Source organism: Squalius cephalus, assembly GCF_949319135.1.
Source record: "Squalius cephalus genome assembly, chromosome: 10".
NCBI classification, from domain to species: domain Eukaryota; kingdom Metazoa; phylum Chordata; class Actinopteri; order Cypriniformes; family Leuciscidae; genus Squalius; species Squalius cephalus.
Genome location: NC_137131.1, coordinates 36,217,826 through 36,241,137, shown reverse-complemented (window position 1 = coordinate 36,241,137; position 23,312 = coordinate 36,217,826). Strand labels below are relative to the sequence as shown.

The 23,312-nt window shown below is 41.9% G+C and overlaps 1 protein-coding gene across 4 annotated transcripts in view; it reads right to left on the bottom strand.

Moving 5' to 3' along the window:
- Nucleotides 1-23,312, bottom strand: part of gulp1b (GULP PTB domain containing engulfment adaptor 1b) — a 121,595-nt gene that overhangs the window by 71,476 nt on the left and 26,807 nt on the right. For 2 of the 4 annotated variants that reach the window (XM_079882665.1, XM_079882667.1), the window contains exon 1: nucleotides 1,069-1,190. The exons of 1 other annotated variant lie outside the window; for it this stretch is intronic. In XM_079882665.1, coding sequence (XP_079738791.1) covers nucleotides 1,069-1,123 — 55 coding nt within the window. In that variant the 5' untranslated portion in view covers nucleotides 1,124-1,190. Of the gene's footprint in view, nucleotides 1-1,068; nucleotides 1,200-23,312 lie in introns of those variants that run through there. One more of the 4 variants, XM_079882668.1, reaches the window with a different exon arrangement.

Genomic DNA, 23,312 nt, shown 5'->3' with positions numbered 1-23,312 from the left:
TATGTGAAAGCTGTCATACATCACAAATGTTTGACACTATTTTGCTGGGGACAGTTATTAATCATCACAAATATGCATCACATGTCAAGCATGCTAATGTCAAACAGCATTTATTGTATCTTGACTAATTGAGGGATAGATTTCTGGTAATTACGAACTTCAAGTTACTGTATGGGTCCAGAAGACTTATTATTGCACAACGCTAAATAGATGTTTTATTGTGCTTTATTGGGAGTATGGACAGGAGCAGCTTGCCTTGGACTAGGTTTTGTAAATTACTGAATTTTTATTTCATGTGAACTGTTCATTTCACGTCAGTACACCTGGTTTAATGGTGCAATTTAAATTTGAATTAAATCATATGTGGCGCATGAAGGTGCATTTATTTAGCACGTTCACATTTGAATGAAATTCTCAGAAGCAAATGGATTTACAGTCTGTGAAAAGAGTCTGGCAGCCACAGTTATTAAAGATACAACAACATTAGCTTGCCTGAGAATGTCAGAATGTCATTATGCTGTTCTCTCGTTTTCCTCTGTCAAGGGCAGCAAACGCGGGATACAGTGTCAGCAATATCATTATGAACATTATTCTGTCTGTGTCACTGCTGGGGTCGGTGGCTGAGCTCTGGGTCAATAGATTTGGCTAATGCACAGCAGAAAAGTGCAGCAAACCACGGAACAGTTAAGCCCGGTGAACTGAACAACAGTAGCCTGTTAACTTTATAACACGCGTGCGATCAAATACACGCGCATGCACGAGTTTCACCAAATACACCTGCCATTCTATACAGTAAATGAACATGTTTTAGGCTAGCCTACCACAAACATATTAGAAAATTAATGTTTCGTTTTGATTGGTATCTATTCTATAGCACAAGTGAAATATAGCATGACAATTATAGAATAAATGTGCCGCGTAAAACATCTGTTTTGTAAACAGCACGCAACAGCTACTCAAGCGAACTACTTATGCTTATGCTCTCTTTAAAACATTCATATAATAAAATCCATTAACCATATATTCACCGCAATAATAATCTATTTAAAGAAAGAGAAATGAACTTACAAGGAAGGTTGATTTTGTAGTTATTCCCCGCAAACCTGAACCCGTCCAGTCGCATCTGCAGCGAATAGCGCGCGCGTGTGTGCCTTCCCCTCAGCGCGCACTCGAGCCGCTTAAAAAGTTTAATGACGTCAACCGAGCATTTAAAACGCCGCTTTTTTCACAGGAATGTACGACGTACTGTCTTCATTAAAGGGACCGCGCACTATCACTGAAATAGTGTACATATAATCTTCAACTGTTGAACATGACAAAATTTTGTCATCGTTTGCTCACCTCGTGTAGTTTCTTTCTTCTGTGCAAACACAAAAGGAGACCTCAGGGGCTGTTCAATCAAACTAGGCGTTCTATGGTGTCTTCGAACCTAAAGCAGTGTTGGGGAAAGTTACTTTTAAAAGTAATGCATTACAATATTGTTTTACTTATTTACAGTAATCACCATAACGATTGTAACAGTGTGTTTCGTGAAGTGGATCACGTGTAAGGGGAATGGGGATTGACCAATTTCTGGTGTGACTACTTATGTATGTGTGAGTATTGTGTGTATTGGATTCTAACCTTTATAGGGTTTATCATCAGTACCCGTGTACTTTATTATGCCTTTTAATGTCATGTTTGGAGTAAATATATTAGTATTTATGATGTGCAACAAGTAAAAATAAAGTGTTACAGATTGATTTTCTTTACACCAATGTCCACATTTGTCCTTTAATTAGGATATAGAGTAATTCTTGTATTGACCTCTAGGGCATCTAAATATTGTTTTAGTTGTTTGATATTGATAGCCCAACTGTACCTGTAAATGGTTAGGGGTGTTTAGAAGGCCACACTTGTATATAGTGTCCAAAGCTGTGGTATAATGCTGCACAATTTAGCTGCAGATGTACGGTTTAATAAATGATATGCTACTAACCAACAAAAAGGATTAAATGAAGAAAAAAAAATTACATTAAGAAGTACTAAAAGTCTTAATTTCAACAAAAATAGCCATGCAAAATATGTTGTTTTAAAACAACCATATATGGGCTGACTTTTAAAGTTGCCAACCATGTTTCTTCGACACGTGATACTTAAACGTAATCAGGTAGAATTTGTTTTATTATTATTTTATTTTTTTATCCATATACATGCCACAGGATGAGGAAGACGGATGAAGACTGGACACAAAAATAAATATGATTAAATAAAACAAAGCAGCAGACAGGCATAACAGTGTGCATATAGCATACACAACAGCAACCAACAACCAAAGACTGAAAACAAGGCCACTAAATACACAGAGATGATGAAATGAATACGAACAGGTGTGATGATTAGATGAGTGTGTGCAGGTGTGAGCCTGGAGGGATTATGGGAAATGTAGTGTGAGGTGACTGAGGATTGTGACAATAAGAAATGTGGACTGTAATTTATACTGTCGGCCTCCAAAAAGGAAGCACTATAAAAATATCATAAAAATATTCCATATTACTTGTGTATTCCACAGTAAGTATTAGTCACCATCAAGAGCAGCTTTGATATTCTGCCTATTATCTCCTGTTGCATTTCATAAAATGTAAATAATATGGGGTTCAGAATGACACCAGGAAGATAAGTTTACAATGATATATTTGGTTGTTCTATTCTTTGAATATTACACCTTTAAAACATTAAACTGTACCATGTAACATTAAACTAAGTGACTATAAAAGATGTGCAATATAATAAAAACGTCAGGAGACTGTACAATTATTTGATTGTTTTGTTTGTTGCATGTACTATGAATGTCACAGAAATCACCAGCCCTGAACATTTTCTAAGAACAAATTCCTGAGATTTAAAATCCAAAATACCACATCACCTTGGGTTAAATATAACTGCTCAAATTATTATTAGCCCAAACAATGACTCTCATTCACTATAGGAGCTATTAGAAGTGCATCTACCTTTGTTCAGACTGGTGCAATAGCAGCAACACTTACTGGCTTGCAAGTGCAGCTGCTAATCAGAAAGTGTGAAAGCGTGATCTCCCTTCACCGGCATCTATGTGACGTCTTGATCTCTCTGCACATCTGTGCCTCTTAATTTCTAGAATGAACAATCTCTGTCTCTTCTTGTGTGTCTAATCAATAATGTGTGCCATTCAGGCAGAATGTTCCAAAACCTGGTTTCCATTTGTCATTTGTCAACCACAACATATTTGCAATCAATTTAACTTTCCGCTCCGAGAGGAAAACATATGTTTACCAATGCACAGCACACTCAAATGTTCAATGGGTTATGTTCCGAAATACTGTGTGTTTTTGTTTTTTTATTAATACTGCATATGTTACGCAAATATGTGTTATATAAATAAACAGTTAAAGGTACAATTTAAGAAATGAAATAGTGATTGACGACCTAATCCTGAGGGACTATGATATTTATGTAATAGCAAATGTGCATTTTTGTTGATTTGTCCATCCTGATTCACTCATCCACAACCTTCAAACATGAAATGGTGTAATTCTAAATGTATATGTTATGTAATGTATAATATCTGAAGCCGTGGAAAGGAAATGTGTGTATTCAACAGCCCTCAGAGCTGTGATTTCCTCTTTTCTTCTATTCGTTTCCTGGTCTATTTTCATTATTAGCACACAGCAGGTATTGGCTTTGTGTTTGTATTTTTTCAACAGTCCTTAATGAAACACAATAACTAATCTACTCCCGCTCAGGGAAATCATTATTCATTCATTATTTTAAAGCACTGAAGTGCGGTTAGTCTCAAAATCTTTCTAAAAATTCTCCTAAGCTCACCATGCAATGACACATTTAAATACAGACACTTTGAATAGGCTTAACAGGTTGGGCCAAGAATGACTAAATAATATAGCCTCCTCTCTTCTCCTTTCCCATCTTATCAAGTAAGCTGCCACAATCTCTAACACCTCTTAGTTCTTGCCCTTTGTGAATAAAAGAGTTTTAAGTAAATATGTGAACGAAAATGTCGCAAAATCAATGTGGAGAAAGCTACACTGTAAAAATAAAAATACAGTGTAAAATTACATTTTTTAAGTACAATCAACTTTAAGTCAGACTATTAAGTCAGTTCAACTTAAATAACATTAAACTGACTTGTGAAAAAAGTAGAAATTGCTTAATTTATTTTGATGAGTTAAAGCAATGTAAAACCATATGTTGTCATACCTTATTGATCATATCATTTTTACAGTGTACACAATTAATTTTTTTTATCAATATGATACAGTATATTTTGCTGATAATCTACTGTATACACATCAGATACTGACAATATTTCATTTATTTAACCATTTATTGCCTTCAATTAAGTCTGATAGGTTGGAGACAACAAAAACCCATCCAAATTAATTAACTATTTTATCTGTTATTAAATCTGAAAAACAAGGTCTGCTGCAGTCATGCAGACATTTTTCTGCAGATTTATTTTATTTTATTTTTTTGTTTTTATAAAAACATATATATATATTTATTTATGTAACAATATATCAACAATATATTTTTTAATTGGAATTAATAGGTAACTGTGCTTCTTTTCCCCCTGTGTTAAACCATGGCCCTAAATATATTGTCAAGCAAGTGCATCAATTATTTGTGTCACATGGCTTAAGTAACCAATCAATGAAGAGAAAGGAGAAGCGGTGACTTGCATAGCATCCCATGTGTATTATATCAGATGCTTGGATTTAAAATTAAGCATTTTTTTTCCAGGATTCACTGTTTTGATTTCTGTCACATGCCTGTCCTGTCTTGTGCTGCACATGGGTGTTTTGTTATTTTGGGCCATGTGCTCGTGTCTATTGTCTAGCCCCTCCCATCTTGTTATCTGATCATTGGTTAATTTGTTCCACCTGTTCCCTCTTGATTTGTTCCCTTTATAAGTCCCCTCTTGTTTGCAGTCTGTGTTGGTTCGTTGTCTTATGTTTCCTGTTCCCTTTGATTCCCTAGTAAGTCCATGTTCCGTTTTCGGTTGTCATATTTGTTAGTTGTGTTTTCCCCCTCGTGGGTTTTGTTTTGTGTTTAGCCTTTCTTTTATTAATAAATTCATATTCTCTGCACTTGAGTCCTCGCACCTTTTGTATTTCCCCATCCCGTGACAGAACGAACCAACCGATGAGGACTCAGCGGAGAAAGGGGGCGCAACCAGTCTCCTGTCCGCACTGGGAGCGGATTCTCCAATTTCAGGAACTAATCTCCCTTCGTCAGCAGGGGACGGGGGTGAGAGAATTCAGTCACGTGTTTTGTAGCGCAGCTGAGGGGCTGAATCTTGACGTGGAGGCTCGTAAAGACTTATTTAATCGACGAACCAATGGACTGGCTGATCCGATCGGCATTTGACGGGGTCAGTTTTGAGGCGATGGTGGAGGGTCTTATTCGCCATCAGGAGAGAATGGCCAGGAAGGTGGTCCCAGTTCCGGTGATCCCGAGTCCGATGGTCCCGAGTCCAGTGGTCCCAGTTCCGGTGGTCCCGAAACGAAGGAGAAGGAAGACTCCCTCCGTCCCAGTCCCGGTGGTCCCGAGTCCGGTGGTCCCAGTTCCGGTGGTCCCAGTTCCGGTGGTCCCAGTTCCGGTGGTCCCAGTTCCGGTGGTCCCAGTTCCGGTGGTCCCAGTTCCGGTGATCCCGAATCCGGTTCACGTCACGCCTGCCGAGCCTGTGTCTTCGGACAAGATGGCCGCCGCCGAGCCTTTTCACGTCACGCCTGCCGAGCCTGTGTCTTCGGACAAGATGGCCGCCGCCGAACCTGTTCACGTCACGCCTGCCGAGCCTGTGTCTTCGGACAAGATGGCCGCCGCCGAGCCTGTTCACGTCACGCCTGCCGAGCCTGTGTCTTTGGACAAGATGGCCGCCGCCGAGCCTGTTCACGTCACGCCTGCCGAGCCTGTGTCTTCGGACAAGATGGCCGCCGCCGAGCCTGTTCACGTCACGCCTGCCGAGCCTGTGTCTTTGGACAAGATGGCCGCCGCCGAGCCTGTTCACATCACGCCTGCCGAGCCTGTGTCCCCTGACAAGATGGCCGCCGTCGAGCCGGTGTCTGTTCCTGAGCCTGAGCCGGTGGTGCCAGTTCCAGGACCTGAGCCGGTGGTGCCAGTTCCAGTGCCTGAGCCGGTGGTGCCAGTTCCAGTGCCAGTTCCAGTGGTGCTAGTTCCAGTGCCTGAGCCGGTGGTGCCAGTTCCAGTACCAGTTCCGGTGGTACCAGTTCCAGTGCCTGAGCTGGTGGTGCCAGTTCCAGTGGTGCCAGTTCCAGTGCCTGAGCCAGTGGTGCCAGTTCCAGTGCCTGAGCCGGTGGTGCCAGTTCCAGTGCCTGAGCCGGTGGTGCCAGTTCCAGTGCCTGAGCCGGTGGTGCCAGTTCCAGTGCCTGAGCCGGTGGTGCCAGTTCCAGTGCCTGAGCCGGTGGTGTCTGTTCCTGAGCCGGTGGTGTCTGTTCCAGTTCCTGAGCCGGTGGTGTCAGTTCCTGAGCCGGTGGTGTCAGTTCCTGAGCCAGTGGTTCCAGTTCCTGAGCCGGTGTCTGTTCCAGTTCCTGAGCCGGTGGTGTCAGTTCCAGTTCCTGAGCCAGTGGTTCCAGTTCCTGAGCCGGTGTCTGTTCCAGTTCCTGAGCCGGTGGTGTCAGTTCCTGAGCCGGTGGTGTCAGTTCCTGAGCCAGTGGTTCCAGTTCCTGAGCCGGTGGTGTCAGTTCCAGTTCCTGAGCCAGTGGTTCCAGTTCCTGAGCCGGTGTCTGTTCCAGTTCCTGAGCCGGTGGTGTCAGTTCCTGAGCCGGTGGTGTCAGTTCCTGAGCCGGTGGTGTCAGTTCCTGAGCCGGTGGTGTCAGTTCCTGAGCCGGTGGTGTCTGTTCCAGTTCCTGAGCCGGTGGTGTCTGTTCCAGTTCCTGAGCCAGTGGTTCCAGTTCCTGAGCCGGTGTCTGTTCCAGTTCCTGAGCCGGTGGTGTCTGTTCCTGAGCCGGTGGTGTCTGTTCCTGAGCCGGTGGTGTCTGTTCCAGTTCCTGAGCCGGTGGTGTCTGTTCCAGTTCCTGAGCCAGTGGTTCCAGTTCCTGAGCCGGTGTCTGTTCCAGTTCCTGAGCCGGTGGTGTCTGTTCCTGAGCCGGTGGTGTCTGTTCCTGAGCCGGTGGTGTCTGTTCCAGTTCCTGAGCCGGTGGTGTCTGTTCCAGTTCCTGAGCCAGTGGTTCCAGTTCCTGAGCCGGTGTCTGTTCCAGTTCCTGAGCCGGTGGTGTCTGTTCTAGTGCCTGAGCCAGTGGTTCCAGTTCCTGAGCCGGTGGTGTCTGTTCCAGTTCCTGAGCCGGTGGTGTCTGTCCCTGTTCCTGAGCCGGTGGTGTCGTCTCCGCCCTGGCCGCCCGAGGGGTCGTCTCCGCCCTGGCCGCCCGAGGGGTCGTCTCCGCCCTGGCCGCCCGAGGGGAAGTCTCCGCCCTGGCCGCCCGAGGGGAAGTCTCCGCCCTGGCCGCCCGAGGGGAAGTCTCCGCCCTGGCCGCCCGAGGGGAAGTCTCCGCCCTGGCCGCCCGAGGGGAAGTCTCCGCCCTGGCCACCCGGGGGGAAGTCTCCACCCTGGCCGCCCGAGGGACAGTCTGCTCCGCCCTGGCCGCCCGAGGGGAAGTCTCCGCCCTGGCCGCCCGAGGGGAAGTCTCCGCCCTGGCCGCCCGATGGACAGTCTGCTCCGCCCTGGCCGTCCGAAGGAGAGTCTCCACCCTGGTCTGTCCCTCCCGTCCCTCCCTGGTCTGTCCCTCCCGTCCCGCCCTGGTCTGTCCCTCCCTTCCCGCCCTGGTCTGTCCCTCCCGTCCCGCCCTGGTCTGATGGAGCGTCTGGTAGCCGCTCCGTAGGGAGGGGGTAATGTCACATGCCTGTCCTGTCTTGTGCTGCACATGGGTGTTTTGTTATTTTGGGCCATGTGCTCGTGTCTATTGTCTAGCCCCTCCCATCTTGTTATCTGATCATTGGTTAATTTGTTCCACCTGTTCCCTCTTGATTTGTTCCCTTTATAAGTCCCCTCTTGTTTGCAGTCTGTGTTGGTTCGTTGTCTTATGTTTCCTGTTCCCTTTGATTCCCTAGTAAGTCCATGTTCCGTTTTCGGTTGTCATATTTGTTAGTTGTGTTTTCCCCCTCGTGGGTTTTGTTTTGTGTTTAGCCTTTCTTTTATTAATAAATTCATATTCTCTGCACTTGAGTCCTCGCACCTTTTGTATTTCCCCATCCCGTGACAATTTCATGCATGCCAAAGGCCACGGCCATACAGGTACCTATGCTATTCTTTAGAGATCCACCATCAAATCATGACCTTTATCGATACACCCTATAAAATATAAAATAATCTAATAAGATTACCATATATACACATGCTTATGTTAATGTCATGCTTATGTTATATTAAAACACAACTAACAAATATGACAACCGAAAACGGAACATGGACTTACTAGGGAATCAAAGGGAACAGGAAACATAAGACAACGAACCAACACAGACTGCAAACAAGAGGGGACTTATAAAGGGAACAAATCAAGAGGGAACAGGTGGAACAAATTAACCAATGATCAGATAACAAGATGGGAGGGGCTAGACAATAGACACGAGCACATGGCCCAAAATAACAAAACACCCATGTGCAGCACAAGACAGGACAGGCATGTGACATTACCCCCTCCCTACGGAGTGGCTACCAGACGCTCCATCAGACCAGGGCGGGACGGGAGGGACAGACCAGGGCGGGAAGGGAGGGACAGACCAGGGCGGGACGGGAGGGACAGACCAGGGAGGGACGGGAGGGACAGACCAGGGTGGAGACTCTCCTTCGGACGGCCAGGGCGGAGCAGACTGTCCATCGGGCGGCCAGGGCGGAGACTTCCCCTCGGGCGGCCAGGGCGGAGACTTCCCCTCGGGCGGCCAGGGCGGAGCAGACTGTCCCTCGGGCGGCCAGGGTGGAGACTTCCCCCCGGGTGGCCAGGGCGGAGACTTCCCCTCGGGCGGCCAGGGCGGAGACTTCCCCTCGGGCGGCCAGGGCGGAGACTTCCCCTCGGGCGGCCAGGGCGGAGACTTCCCCTCGGGCGGCCAGGGCGGAGACTTCCCCTCGGGCGGCCAGGGCGGAGACTTCCCCTCGGGCGGCCAGGGCGGAGACGACCCCTCGGGCGGCCAGGGCGGAGACGACCCCTCGGGCGGCCAGGGCGGAGACGACACCACCGGCTCAGGAACAGGGACATAGAATGTACATCTAAAACACACTGTGTGATTATAATCACGTCGTCCTGTCTGTAATGGACTCACATTGCATCTAAAAAGAGAACTAAATCAAGCATCACTCATGCATATGAGCATGCTTGCGAATAAATTCACATGAGCAGACATGACACAGATGTAAATAATCAGCCATGCATGGGAGAGTTGGTGTTGGATGGCCAGACAGCAGTAAATCAGACAGAATGTCTTATAATGAGTCTCTCTCCTGTCTGATCCCGCTAAAGATCCGCCTAGAGCAACCTCATTTAACAGCTTCTCTTCATTTGTATCAGACCTCATAAACAAGAAGTCCATTAAAACACTCTGCTAATAGGATTCTGTCTCATTCTTCTGCCTCAGCTTGTCATTTAAAAACACATCAGACTGATAATCATTAGAACAGAGAGAGACAACAGATCTCATTATGAATGCATGACTCATAATGGACATTTTATTCATTTATTGCTCCTTATATGAGACAGCTTTATAAATGTCTTTTCCTCAGTCACATTTTAGGTTGTGATATTTTGCTTATAGAGATTGATGGATATTTTTTTAAAGTGAACACATAAGCATGTGTATATATGGTAATCTTATTAGATTATTTTATATTTTATAGGGTGTATCGATAAAGGTCATGATTTGATGGTGGATCTCTAAAGAATAGCACTAACAATACCATTACACCATTCAACAGGACACACTGTTGTACATGTAAAACTTGCTTATTTACACATTGTTTGCATAAATTTCCATTTTATTCATTCTCAGTTGTCTAACCCATAGCATTTTAAGCTCAAAAGTAAGACAAAAATACAAATAAATTTGCAATTTACATAGCCAAACAACTTAAATGTAAATGCCACAATTACTACTTCTACTGCTATTAATATCAATAATAATAAATATCAATAATAACAAATTATGTTTCATGCATATTTTTTTATTATTGCAATCTATAGGCTAATAAAAAATAAATACAATAGTTTCTGCATATCTGTTATCGACATATAATCAGTTTTGTATAAATCAAACTCTAAATTAATAACTAGTTGGTGTATCAATTAATTAATCAAATATTAGTAATTGTTACTGTCACCAGATGGAGTGCCCTTGAGAGCCACCAGAGGGCACTCCACATCCGACTATTGTCATTCCCTCACAAACTTAATTTCCCATAACTCACTGCCCGGACTCTTCATCCATTATCACATTCACCTGTGTCTCATTATCTTGTTTAGCTCACCCCATATAAGCCTGGTTTTTATCATTCATTATCTGTGAAGTCTTGTTTAGTGTTACACTGCAATTCCGAGCATTTTCCCTGGTTTCTGGATTTCTTGCCTGTTCCATGGATTCACTTTTGCCCGTGTTCCCTACCTTGTTGTGTTTGTTTGTATGGACTGCCTGCGTGTGTTTGACCTTGCCTGTACTTTGGATTACGTCTTTGGATTACCCTGTTCAATAAACACTGCGTTTGGATCCTCAACCTTCGTGTCTCAGAGCAGTTTGTGACAGTAATATACAAAATGGAGATAATTCAAGGTTATTATTGTTGCAGAGAAAAGCAATGACTAGGCAAAAAGTGGCATTTGAAATCAATCATCACTGAACAGTCAACTGTGTTGGAAAAATGAATACAGTAAATTGAGTAATTTAAATTGAAATATATAACCTTGTGAGCTAACACAATTTTTTTTTAAGGAATGCAACTGTATTTCAAACTCTTTTGCAAAGTTGTAGTTATCTCTCTGTGGCAGCTGCATGATGACTTCACCATTGCAGCTTGGTTGAATTCAGTCAGCACACATTACACCTCCACTCCAATCTATTTCTTGACTTGTTATGGCTCTAACTCTCAGCTCAGTACAAAAAGCATCAGTCCGTCAGGTTAAAATCGATTTGTTCTTCACAGAGGAGTTGGGCAGCAGGGTGTCAGAAAGTTTCATCACATTGCATTGCTAATGATGCCATTTAAACTCTGTGGAAGATCATTAGCTTCAGTCCTCGCTTTTCCTCGCTCATCTTCCTGTTTCCACCGTGTATCTGTCTCTGGCAGTGGGAACGGAGCTTCAGGGAAATTATATGAGACAGGGGGTGATAAAACACCAAAGCCTCTGGTCTTTATAGGGCCACACAGGAAGCCAGATCACAATCACGTCTTTCGTCAGATAGCGGTTAGTGCAATCAGAGCAGTATTAGTGGAACTTAGAGATGGAAGCAAATATTTTTTGCCCTAAGCCTTTTCATCATAGCCTTCTATAAATAACTGAGCAAAACCTATTCTCGGCGGGGTTACCCTTTCAAAAGAAAGAATGAAACATGGAAAATAAGAAGATAAATTCACAGCGCTGGCTGTTTTGCATATGAATTAGTTTGTATTTGGGGTTTGATCTTTTGACGTTTTTGTGTGTGCATATCTGTGCCTATTAATTCAATGATCATAAACAAAGTGTTTAGAAGTGTCGTCTCTTGGACGTCGCGTTCTAGTTGTGGAATAGCAACTTTATCTTTCTCAAGTACTTAGATTAATACGTCCTTCAAACATTGGCATTTCATTTCCCCTTATCTTAAATGTATGCTTAGAAAGCAGGAAGTGAAAAACGCATAAATAATTGCACCAACGTTTCTCTCCTGCTCCAATAGAGCATTTCATTATCATTAGCCAGTACTGTTCAATTTAGATGAGTTTTGAAAAAACACCTAACTCATTATAAATGCCTGATAACGCTGCTGAGTGAATCAAATGGATTACAGATCCTGGTTTTAAGAATGTTATCTATTCCTAGTGCCTAGTACTGGCAATCAGGAGTGATTTTTGTTGTTTATCTGAAATTTGTAAGATTCACCTGCTCTACAAACACATTTTTGGTGTTTGCCACACTCCTGTCACAATATGCAGTTATGGAAGCTGAGGTACGGTTTAATCTGCACTGTTTTCTTTTATTGGGACAGTATCAAGTAAAATTGTGTGTGCCCCACTTGACATTGGTTTTACTGTACTGAATTATTGTTACCATGACTGAGTATGTGTGGCTGCCAATATGTGGAAATGTGTGTGTCATCAGAAAAGTTTCCACTAAGCACTATAGGAGTCAGATTCAAATATATTAAAGATTTTTTGCAAATCAACAAAACACATTTTCATTCATTTTATATCAAATGTATGTTCTGTCTACTGTGTGAAATGTCTTTTTTCTCTTGTCCTTCCTCCCATCACTCACTCACTCACTCACACACACAAACTGCTGTACACACATCCTATTTAAAAATGGCATTTGCACGCTTCTTTAGGCAAGTGAACAGTTGTTAATAAATCCACAATATTTAAACATGCAGCAGTAACTGTTTTGCAAAGTTGGATGTTTTTACTGTTTATATCAGGACCTTTATTTTGAAGTTTGGCTGCATTGTTTTTGTCATATCAGTGTTAATGTTTCCTCCCTGATTGTTATCCCCCAGGTTCCTTGTTTAGTCGTTTTATATAAATACCCCTCATGTGTCTCTTGTCAAGTGTTAAATGTAACTTGTGGGTTTTCCTCAGCTCAACAAAAGTCAGAGTTCTAGTTTTCCTGGTTGAATTGTCATTTATTTTATTACTTTTGTCTGTTTTATTCTAATAATGCTACATTTTGGTTCTTCATGTCACACCTTGTGAGCTCCAGTCATTACAGATTGCAGGCAATGAGATGCAGTTTCTGCAGGCTCCAGAGAATTAAGAAAATAGACATAGAGAAGAAAAGAGCAAAGTGCTGTTAATAGGGATGGCTGTAACACTTTGGGTCTATGCAGGTTTTTTTTTAGCTTAATTTACCTTAACTGAACAGCTTCGGACAGGGTTTCTGCACATTTTTTAAAGTCAAATTTAAGACTTTTTAAGACCTTTTTAAGACCCGAAGAAATCAAAATTAATACCATGCATTAGGGGTGTGCAATATTGACAAAATATGTCTCGATCGATATTTTCAAAGTTTTGAGGGTAATAATTAGATAATAGTAACAAAAATTAACATTTTTTATTAAGGGGTAATATTTGCCATCTTAAATTGATTTCCAGTGGCATTTTAATCTCTATATTGACATTTGTAGATGTATGCATCACCTTTTATGTCAAATTCTAACATTTAAATTAAATTATATTAGAATAATTACACAATACCACTGTTACCAGTCAAATTAAATCATTAAATCAAAATCCACCTTTGCAGTGCAGAGGTGACACAGTGGCGGCATCAGATCTGGCATTAATATATTTACACTGCATTTACAATTGCATAAATAAAGCTATGAGATTGTTAAATATGAACTGTGATTTCTAATTTTAACATTCTAATTAAAAAGTACTCTAAATGTGAAACTAAAGCTGCCAGTAGGTGGCGGCAAGTCGCTGTTTTAATAAGTGAGTTGAGGGAGTCATTCATTCAACCAATTCGTTCAAACGGCTGATTCATTCGGGAAGCAAGTGACTGTTCATTGAATCATTAAATTGATTCGTTCAAAACGCGGATTCCAGTCAAAAACTCATCGCTGTCTGTTGCATTGAGGCTCTGCTATGGCTTCAATTTGAAATTCTCGTCAGCGAAATAAAGGGGAAACAAACAATATTGACAATAGGCTACTGTTTATAAAATTTAAATCACAATGTTAATTTATTGTTAATTACTGTTATATAAATAAATAATCACATTTGCAATTGTGCACGGGAAAACGGAAGTCTTGCTGATGTGATATTGTAGGTCTATGATAACAACATAATATGATATGAGACAAAAACTCATGGGAACATAGCCTACCTAACGTTATAACTGCACTCATCACGCAGTTAGTACGAGACCAAAGCGATGTCAGCTCGCAGTACATCGTTAAAACAATGATTACAATATCATAATAATAGACAATACACATCGCACACCACTACGAACATAAAGACTGAACTTAGAACTGAACTGACGTTTACCAACTCACTTCTCATTCTCTCCTCCTGTTTCGCGCGTGCAGGTCTGCAGGAGATGGACGTAACGCTGCCGCGAATGACGCGAAATGTCACGTGAACCACAAAGAAAGAATAATAAATAAAAAAAGTACGCTAATTAGATGGTTCTAATTTAGAAAACATTTAGATATGTTTAAGTCAAATTGCCATCTAAAATTTAAGACCTTTCATAAGTAAAAATAAGACTTTTTAAGACTTTTAAAGGCCTTAAATTTTAAAAATCTAATTTAAGACTTTTTAAGACTTTTTAAGGATCCGCGGACACCCTGTTCGGAGTCATTGGAATGGTTTTATGACTTTTTTGGGGTTGAATGGTGGCCGTCTCGCTTCCCCCTAGCGCCTGTGAGCGGAAAAACCACCCTTGCAACTTTGGGCCAGCGGGACTCGCAATATCAGGTCTCGCGATGTAATGAATTGCTTTAACTAAAAGCTTTAATTAACGCTTTCCTCCTTCCACACTTCAAGTCTCAGCTCAGAATTGTCGGTATAAGGGTTTTGGGGTTTCATTAGCCAATCAGTGTTGCTAAGATTTCACGAGTTCACATCTACATATAATTATTACGGTAAAGGTTATGCGTATTTGGTGTGCTGTCCGGGTGGAGGGCTCCGAGCTCGGAATTTCTGCCCGAACCCAGAGTACTCCCCCCGTTGGTAAGAGTAGATGGAACTAGGAGTGAGGAGATGGGGTGGAGGTGGGATGCTGAATAAACTGTCAAGGAACAGAGGTGGGTTCTGCTGTTATTTATATTGTCCTGAGTTGATTACTGATTGATCTCCACTTGTGCTAATTGGGTTAATTATCTGCACCTGCTCCTCCCGAACCTTGTTAATAAAACATCATTTCGTTTTCATGCTCCAGACTAATTAATCGCATGTCATTAACAATACAGGTGATTGAGCCTGAGTTCCCTTAAACAAAGATGACACAATTCAAATTGAGCCATCTGAGTGGCACTGCGATGGAAGGTAATGCAAACAAGCTTTCTTCAGGTTCCATAAACATTCTTGATAAACAGGAAAAATAGGCCATATGTAACATAATATGTGTCATGCCAGGTACTAGTTCAACACAATGTAATGGCTGTAATGGCTATTGGAGTAGTTGTGAACGGTCACCTGCAGATAGAAACTGTTCTGATGTCTGTTGATCATGGTCTGAAAGCTTGCCAGACACTAGGAGAACAATAGCTTACTTTTCATCTTTATAAATGTCTTGTAAGCTTTAATGTCATAATCGAACACTAAAACTTTTGCAAGAAAATAAATCAATGCAAAGATGCCACTCAGACACACTTAGCAATTATTATGGCAGAAAGAGTTATAATAGCTGGTCTGCACTGAATCATTTCAACCAGGCCATTCAGTTTCTCTCTTCTAGTGCCACATTCCAGAAATGTCTGTTTTGCCATCTTAATACCCTGTGGTGATAACAGATGGGAGTTCAGTGAAGCAGAAAGCTGAGTGATGTGAATTTATCCTTTTGCCCCATTCCTTTCTCAGACCCACAAGTGAAAAATAAACCATATGATTGCATTGCAGTGTCGTAGCCACCAGCCATTCAACAAAACCAAAAAAATACATTCAACATCCAGATCGAACAGCAGGAGGGATGAGTCACTGGTTCTCAATTCCACTTGTTTTTATGTTTCAAGTGGGATTGATTTCTTATAGTTGCAAAAAAAGCCTACTACTAATGAAAACCTCAAAACATGGTTCAAAATGATAACTCACCACGCATCAAATACGTATAAAAATTCGCTTTGGTGAGTAAAAAAAGGGTTACTCGCCAGTTGGAAGGGAACCCCAAGGAGGGTACCAGAGTAACAGCCCGTTATATCTAGCACTTTAATTAGCACTAGACCATCGTGAGTGACAGATAACAAGGAGGGAAGCCCCACAAGCAAACTTCCAGTAATTATCATCATTGTCAAAACTAGGGCCATTCCCAAGGAATGTTATCCCTATTTCAAGACCCAACCATAGTTGGGGAGGGAAGTAAATGAAGTAGAGGGAAGTATACTGCCCACCTAGTTGGTTCACCTAGCATCATCCAATGGGGCCATCCAAAGGGGAGATATGTCCCATGTCATTACTCAGACAGTGAGGCAAACCACAGATTGGCAAAAAAAAACTTGTCAATATACTCCAACCCTAGGAGGCAGCAGGAGAGCTATGCCCTACTTAAAAACCCCAGTACACTGAGGAAGAGTACACCCGACTTGAGCCCGACCGGTACTGTTAAAGTTTAAGAACGAACCCGAACCGAACCCTGACTTAAATAAAGGCACTTCTCCTGGGCCTGTTGTAGCTTGCGCTTTAAACCAAAGTAAAGATCCGCACACCGGAGAGCTCCCATTTATAAATTTATTGTGTGACGTTTCGGGCCTCTCACGGCCCTTCCTCAAACTGAGGCCCGAAACGTCACACAATAAATTTATCAATGGGAGCTCTCCGGTGTGCGGATCTTTACTTTGGTTTACGAGTATGATATATTGGATCCAGCACCCGTATTTGATTTGGGATGTGCGTGATTATACTGCTCTTGTAGCTTGCGCTTTAACCATGGGTCAACTAGCGAGGCCTTTAACACACCCATCCAAAGGGGAGCATATATCCCTAATTCACCAACAGTGGCTGTGGAGGGAGGTTAGAGAGTAGGGGAATGTAATTGCCCTACATACTCCATTCAACCTGCATCAACCCTAAGGGGGTACCTCCCAAGCAACCATCAGCAGTTGTGTGTTGAGTGTACAATTTTACTTTAAACCCTAACATAGGAGAAAATATAGCTCAACCCTGGGAAAAAAGATTTGTCACAAACTACCTTGCATTTCTGGGTATTAAAGCAGAGCAAGAGATATATCAGAGACAATAAAACTCCAACCACAGCCACTGGCCCATGTTTCTCTCACTTTGGGGGTCAGGTAAAGGGGGCAGGATGTCCTCCTACCTACAGTCAACAAAAAGTTTAAAAACACCTGCTCTAACCCTATGCCAATATTCTCAGCCTACAATCCCTGTGTTCGATTCCACCTTGCCGCTACGGCAATCATGGTATCGAACCGCGAGGTGTAGGTGCCTCAAATTAAGCGCTTAAGCCAGAGTCACACAGGGTAAATCCTAAAAGATTCCTCTTTCCTAGGCCAAAGTCTTTGATTGCTAGTTTGAAATATTAGCCGACAGCTGATTAATGACCATTATGATCATACCTTACCACCAACGAAATTCTGGCAGTGTCAGAAATTTTGAAGTGTAGTCCTGCAGTGTAGAGGTCTACACTGACTTTAAACTTAAGCCCGAACCCAGCCCGTACCCGAGATCGTTTGACCCGACCCGACTCAAGCCCGACTGGTTCTGTTAAAGTTTAAGACCGAACCTAGCCCAAACCCGAAATCCATCACTTTATGTACCTGTATTCTTGCTACCATAAGCCAAGACTTATTGGTAGTATTTCCCTATCGCTCCACCAGGCTGGCATAGTCAGATTAAATTAATTCTGATTCACGTTTTCCACCACTTGGGAATGCCACAAGTAGAAGTGGAAGAGGGAATTATACAGGCTTGTATACAAGTCGATGTATCAGAATGGTAATCTGTTTTATGTATAGCTCTTGAAGACTAAAATTGTATTGTTTAATGTTATTTTCAGTATTCATAATCAGTTGTATTAAGTACATGAGTTAGAGTGAGCATGGAATGTGTGTGAGGATCCTGCAGAGACAAGGAGACCATTTTGAACACAGGAATTTGTAGCTTATGTTTTTCACTTATGCTTTTCACTTATGCACATGACACGAGTCACAAGTTCTCTATAAGGAAGGATTGTGTAGCATGATGTTTTCCACTGATGAAAAGGTTTTCCAATGATGATATGTACATACATTGACTGTCGTACAGTAGGCCTATTCTTTATAAGGAAAGATGATTGTGCCACATGCAAGCACAAGGTATATATTAAACGTAAACATGTTTTTAAATTAAACTTGTTTTTGTAATTAATTTCTTTGGTCAAGCAGCCTATAAATCCTAACCTTTGTATCCAGAGAAACAGATAAATCTGGCACAATCTCGTTGGTTTCTCCCCTATGTCTGACATATAATAATAAAAAGAGATATCTTGGCAAAATGGCTGGTGTTGCTTCTATGATTCAACCACAATTGGGCATCACAAACAGGATTGCATCTTCAGGCATTGTCTCAATCATTTCAGGTAATACCTTTTTCCCCCTAAAATAGTTCTAAGTCTACCTGATAATAAACAGTGATGAGACATGACTGAAACTGAAACATCAGTTGTATTGCCAATAAATATGTGTCAGACATACAGTAGTTAAAATTAAGCAAAATTTTTTTGATGTGGATTATTTAAGTTGCTCTGATCAGTGGATCTCCCCAAAAAAGTATTTGACCTATGCTAGGGCAAAAGTGGATCTTTAAAAAATAGACCATTTAGTAAAATTTCGGGAGAATAAGCTGTAAGATTTAAATTAGTTTGGTCATGAGTGAGGCGGTAAAATATTTACACGCCAAAGTCTCACACACACGGAAGGGACCAGACAGGTGGGAAGCAGTGCTTGAAGTGGGGGGAAAAAGGTGCCGGTACTCTCTTGCCTTACTCTCACCGCCTTCACCCAGGGCCAGATTAACAATTTCCTGTGCCCTGGACAACCAGACTCAAGGCCCCCGTAGTTAGTGGGGTTCGGGGGCATGCTCCCCCGAGAAAATTTGGATTTCTCTGATCTACATATGTGCAATTTAGGACTTTTGAAGGCCAAAAAATTATAAGAAATAGGCTATCTTTAAAACCTTGTCATTAGATTATTTGTCAATACCTGCTCTCTCCTCATCTTCATATTTCTTTTTCTCTCAGTCTCTTTATCCTGGACTATTTCTTCCCCTCCTAAAGCTGAACTTAGTCTTTTCATTTTCGTCTGTGTCAATGACGAAAGTAAACATAGGCTCAACAGATATTTATACGTTTTATGAATCATTTTCTTAGACAAGTTAATTCACTCAAGGCTACCAGGAAAGCTGTAGCCTAAGTCAGTATTGCCATTAGGAACCTTCTGCAAGCTTTGGAATTTGAAAACGTCTGTTTTTAAATGTTAAAAGTAATTTTAAATAATACAAATTATATATAATGTCATATTCTGTGTTAATTTTGACCACGAACCACGCGCTGTCACTTTAATTCAGCGCGTGCAGCACAGCGAAAATAGACTCGGTGTGGAAACGATCGTTGGACTGTATATGCATCGCTCCTGGAACGCATTGCCGCATCACCGCATCCGCGTGCAGTGTGAAAGCTCTAACCTGTTAATATGGGTGCGAAAAAAAAAAGCGCATACGCATTGCAAACGGAGTATATGTGAAATGGGCGTGACACTGACGCTTTTTTTGTCAGTGGTAGAGTACCGGCTACATGCGAGAAGTAGCGGTACGCAAGAAAACGTGCAGGTACGCTTTGGAGTAAAATGCAGAAGTGCCGGTACTGCGTACCGGTGAGTACCGCCCCACTTCGAGCACTGGTGGTAAGTGTTAAACAGTCTTTATTGAAGTGGTGAAGCAGTAGCAGGAACCAGGCAATGGAGAGTGAATGGTGACTGAACGATGCAGATGGTGACTGAACGATGCAGATGGTGACTGAAGCGGGTTTCCGTGCAGGTGATTAAGACGAGCGAAGACAGGGGAACTGGATCTTGACAACAGGTTGAAGACAGACGGAAGACAGGATACGGCTGACGATCTCAGATGAGTGTTTGGGTAAGAGGTCTGTTTGTCGTAGCAACATCAACGAGAGCAGACCCAGAGTGAAGGGAGAACAGGGAATATAAAGGATGTGCTGATGAAGGAGTGCAGGTGATGATCTGCAGCAGGTGTGGTGATGAATGACTGAGTGCAGGTGGGGACCAGGAGGGATGCTGGGAAGTGTAGTGCTGACAGGTTACTGAGCTGGTGACTGTGACTGGTGACTGATCTGGTGACTGTGACAAAAGATTCATGCTTTTAGAGAAAGGCTATGAAGCTGTTACACAAGTGGTATTTAAGATTAAAGTGGCGGGGCTGCACTGTAAGGTAGTGCTGTATATTAGAACCCTAAAACGTTTAAACACGCTGAAGATTAAAGTGGTTTAAAGTGGCAGGTCTGCACTGTAAGGTAGAGCTGTATATTAGAACTCTAAAATGTTTAAACACTCAGAAGTATAAAGGTGGCATTTATGAATTATAGTAGCTAGAATCGCATGCATTCTGATTTTGAAATTTAAGTTGTTCAATATTTGAGGAGACTGATCTGAGTTAAACTGAAAAAAAAAAAAAAAAAACGAAAAAAGGACAACTGAAAATATAAGAGTTAACTTTTAACTTTTTCTTTTTCCTTTCCTTAAGTTCCTCAAGTGATCAGAGAAGGGAGAGTGAAGCAGCCCCTCCCTTCGGTATCTAAACCCTCCTCTTCACAAACACAGTTATAAATTGATAGCCTGCTGTTTCTTTATTTCCCAAAGAGAGTATTAAGACATATACAAATTATTTGCAAATGGCTGTAAACAGAGAAGATACAAATTTCTACTAGATATGATGAAGTGACAGAAATTTCTGTTGTTAATGTGAGTTTTTAAGCATACTAGTGTTTAACGAGGCAAAAGTTTTTGTCTGAAAAAGAACAAGAGATAAAAATCAGGTCATAAGATAAGTTTTAAGTAATTCTTTTGAAGGAAACAAGTAGTACAAGTTGATGTAAAATTTGAGATTCCTCTTACGAGATACAGGAGCTATGGATTATTTTATTTTAGATTCCATTTTGCCATTTTCCTCACAGTCTGAAACCGGTGAGAGTGTTTTAGTTCGAGGAATGGGTTTGAATACAACAGTGCCTATTCATAAAGTCAAGCTTCACTCTGATTTGGTGAGTGGTAGTGGTAGTGGTAGTGGAAGTGAAGTGAAGTGGTAGTGGGATTGCGTCCAGCCTTTCTGAGTGAGGGTGTGCATCTTATTTTAGGAAATAAATTAGCAGGAGACCGGGTATGGGCCAATGTACCTAAATCTCCAATGGTTTCATCTAGTGGAGAGCTGGTTCAACAGACAATGGTTGTAGACCCTGTGGGTGTTGTAACTCATGATATGACTAAAAACGCTGAGCATAAACTGGAGGCTCAAGATAAAAATGAGTTAAATACACCATGTGCTACTCTGCCTAATGCCTATACCTGATTTGTCTGCTCTGTTGTAGTGGTTGCCACAATTTCATGCTACCATGTTGGAAGTCGCACACGAAAAGGCTGGTCATCCTGGTATGCGAAAGACCTATGATTGGGTTTTTAAGAAAATAATTTTGGCCACGATTTAATCCATTGCGTACAATTACATTACATATATTTATGTAAATTTTCAGCATTCCCAAAATTATTTAGAGTGATCAGGGTACTAATCTTACCTCTCACCTCTTCCAACAAGTTTTTCCAACAGCTGAAAAATTAAGCATAATCTCACTAGTGTGTATCATGCACAAAGCCAGGGAGCATTAAAGAGATTTCGTCAAACTTTGAAGTCTCTCCTTCGTGTTTATTGTGTACAGTTGCTGCATAGAGACTGGGAGGAGGGTTTGCCCTGGTAACTACTGTTCAGATTGGGCATCTCCTTGTCTGTTGGTTGGAAAACCTGAGAGGTCAGTAGTTAATAGTGTGACAAAATCATATTGTTTTCTGCCCCCATGGGTGGAAGACTGTGTTGACCAGGTAGGTTCAGCCAAGTTTGTGACAAAGCTTGACTTGCTAAGAGGCTACTGGCAAATGCCTTTGACTCAGAGAGCTCAAGAAATTTCTTCTTTTGTCACTCCGTCGGAAGCCAACTTGGCGGTGAATCTGGCAAAGTGTGACTTTGCTCAGGCCACTGTGACTTACTTTGTTACTTTGGTAAAGTGGTCGGAAATGGTGAGGTTCAACTGATAAATGCACAAATTAACGCTATTCAAGAGTATCCTGCATCTACTACCAAAAAAGAGCTTATGTATTTTTTATTATTTAGTAGGTTATTACCGTTCCTTTTGTCGTAACTTTTCATCACTTGTCGCACCACTTACTGATCTTTTGAAAACAAAGGCAAAGTTCTTATGGTCCTCAAACTGTGTGCTGTCTTTTGAAAATGTTAAATCTTTATTATGCTCATCTGCGGTCCTTGCTGCTCCTTGCTTTGAAAGATCGTTTTCTTTGCAGGTGGACGTTAGTCAGGTTGGAGCTGGAGTTATACTCCAACAAGCTGATAAGCAGGGGGTGGTCCATCCTGTCAGTTTATTTTCACACCAAGTTTAATTCTTACCAACTAAATTATTCTGTGGTGGAAAAAAAGCTTTGATTTGGGCCTTGCAACATTTTGACATCTATGTTTGTTCAAGTCAACCTCTGGTCATTTATACAGACCATAACCCACTGACGTTTTTGAATTTTCTTCTTTAAGGCTGATACGTTGGTCCTTATTTCTGCAGGCTTATTGCCTTGACATTCAACACATCAGAGTGTCTGAAAATGTTGTGACAGATGTACTGTCACGTGCCCCTATGAATAATGGTTAATATACGGTTGTTTAACTTTATTTATTTATTATTTTGCTTGCCCCGGCAGCTGTCCTTGGTCCTTAACTCATTGGGAATTATGGGGCCTATTCTGTGGCTAATTGTCTTGGGCTCTTAGCGTGCTACGAAGACTCTTAAGGTTTAACTTAACAAAAGGTATACCATTGCTAGGCGTGTTCCCCGAACCATACCTTAGGAAGCTGCTTAAGATATACCTTCTTACGTGCGACGTTACCTGGTGCTGTCCGTGGCGTTGGTGCAGAATTGATTGATATCGATGGCTCGAGAATCAATTATTCTCTCATGCAGGGGCTGTTTCACTGCATTATGCGAGAAAGCGGTGTTCTTTATAAAAGAAGCACTTCAGAAATAGTTGAAATTGCATTTATTAGGACTCATGGGACAATCCAAAATATAATAGCCTATAATAGCCTAGCCTACATATTTTAAAATTGTATCATATATTGCTGCCATGATAACCATTTCAAATTT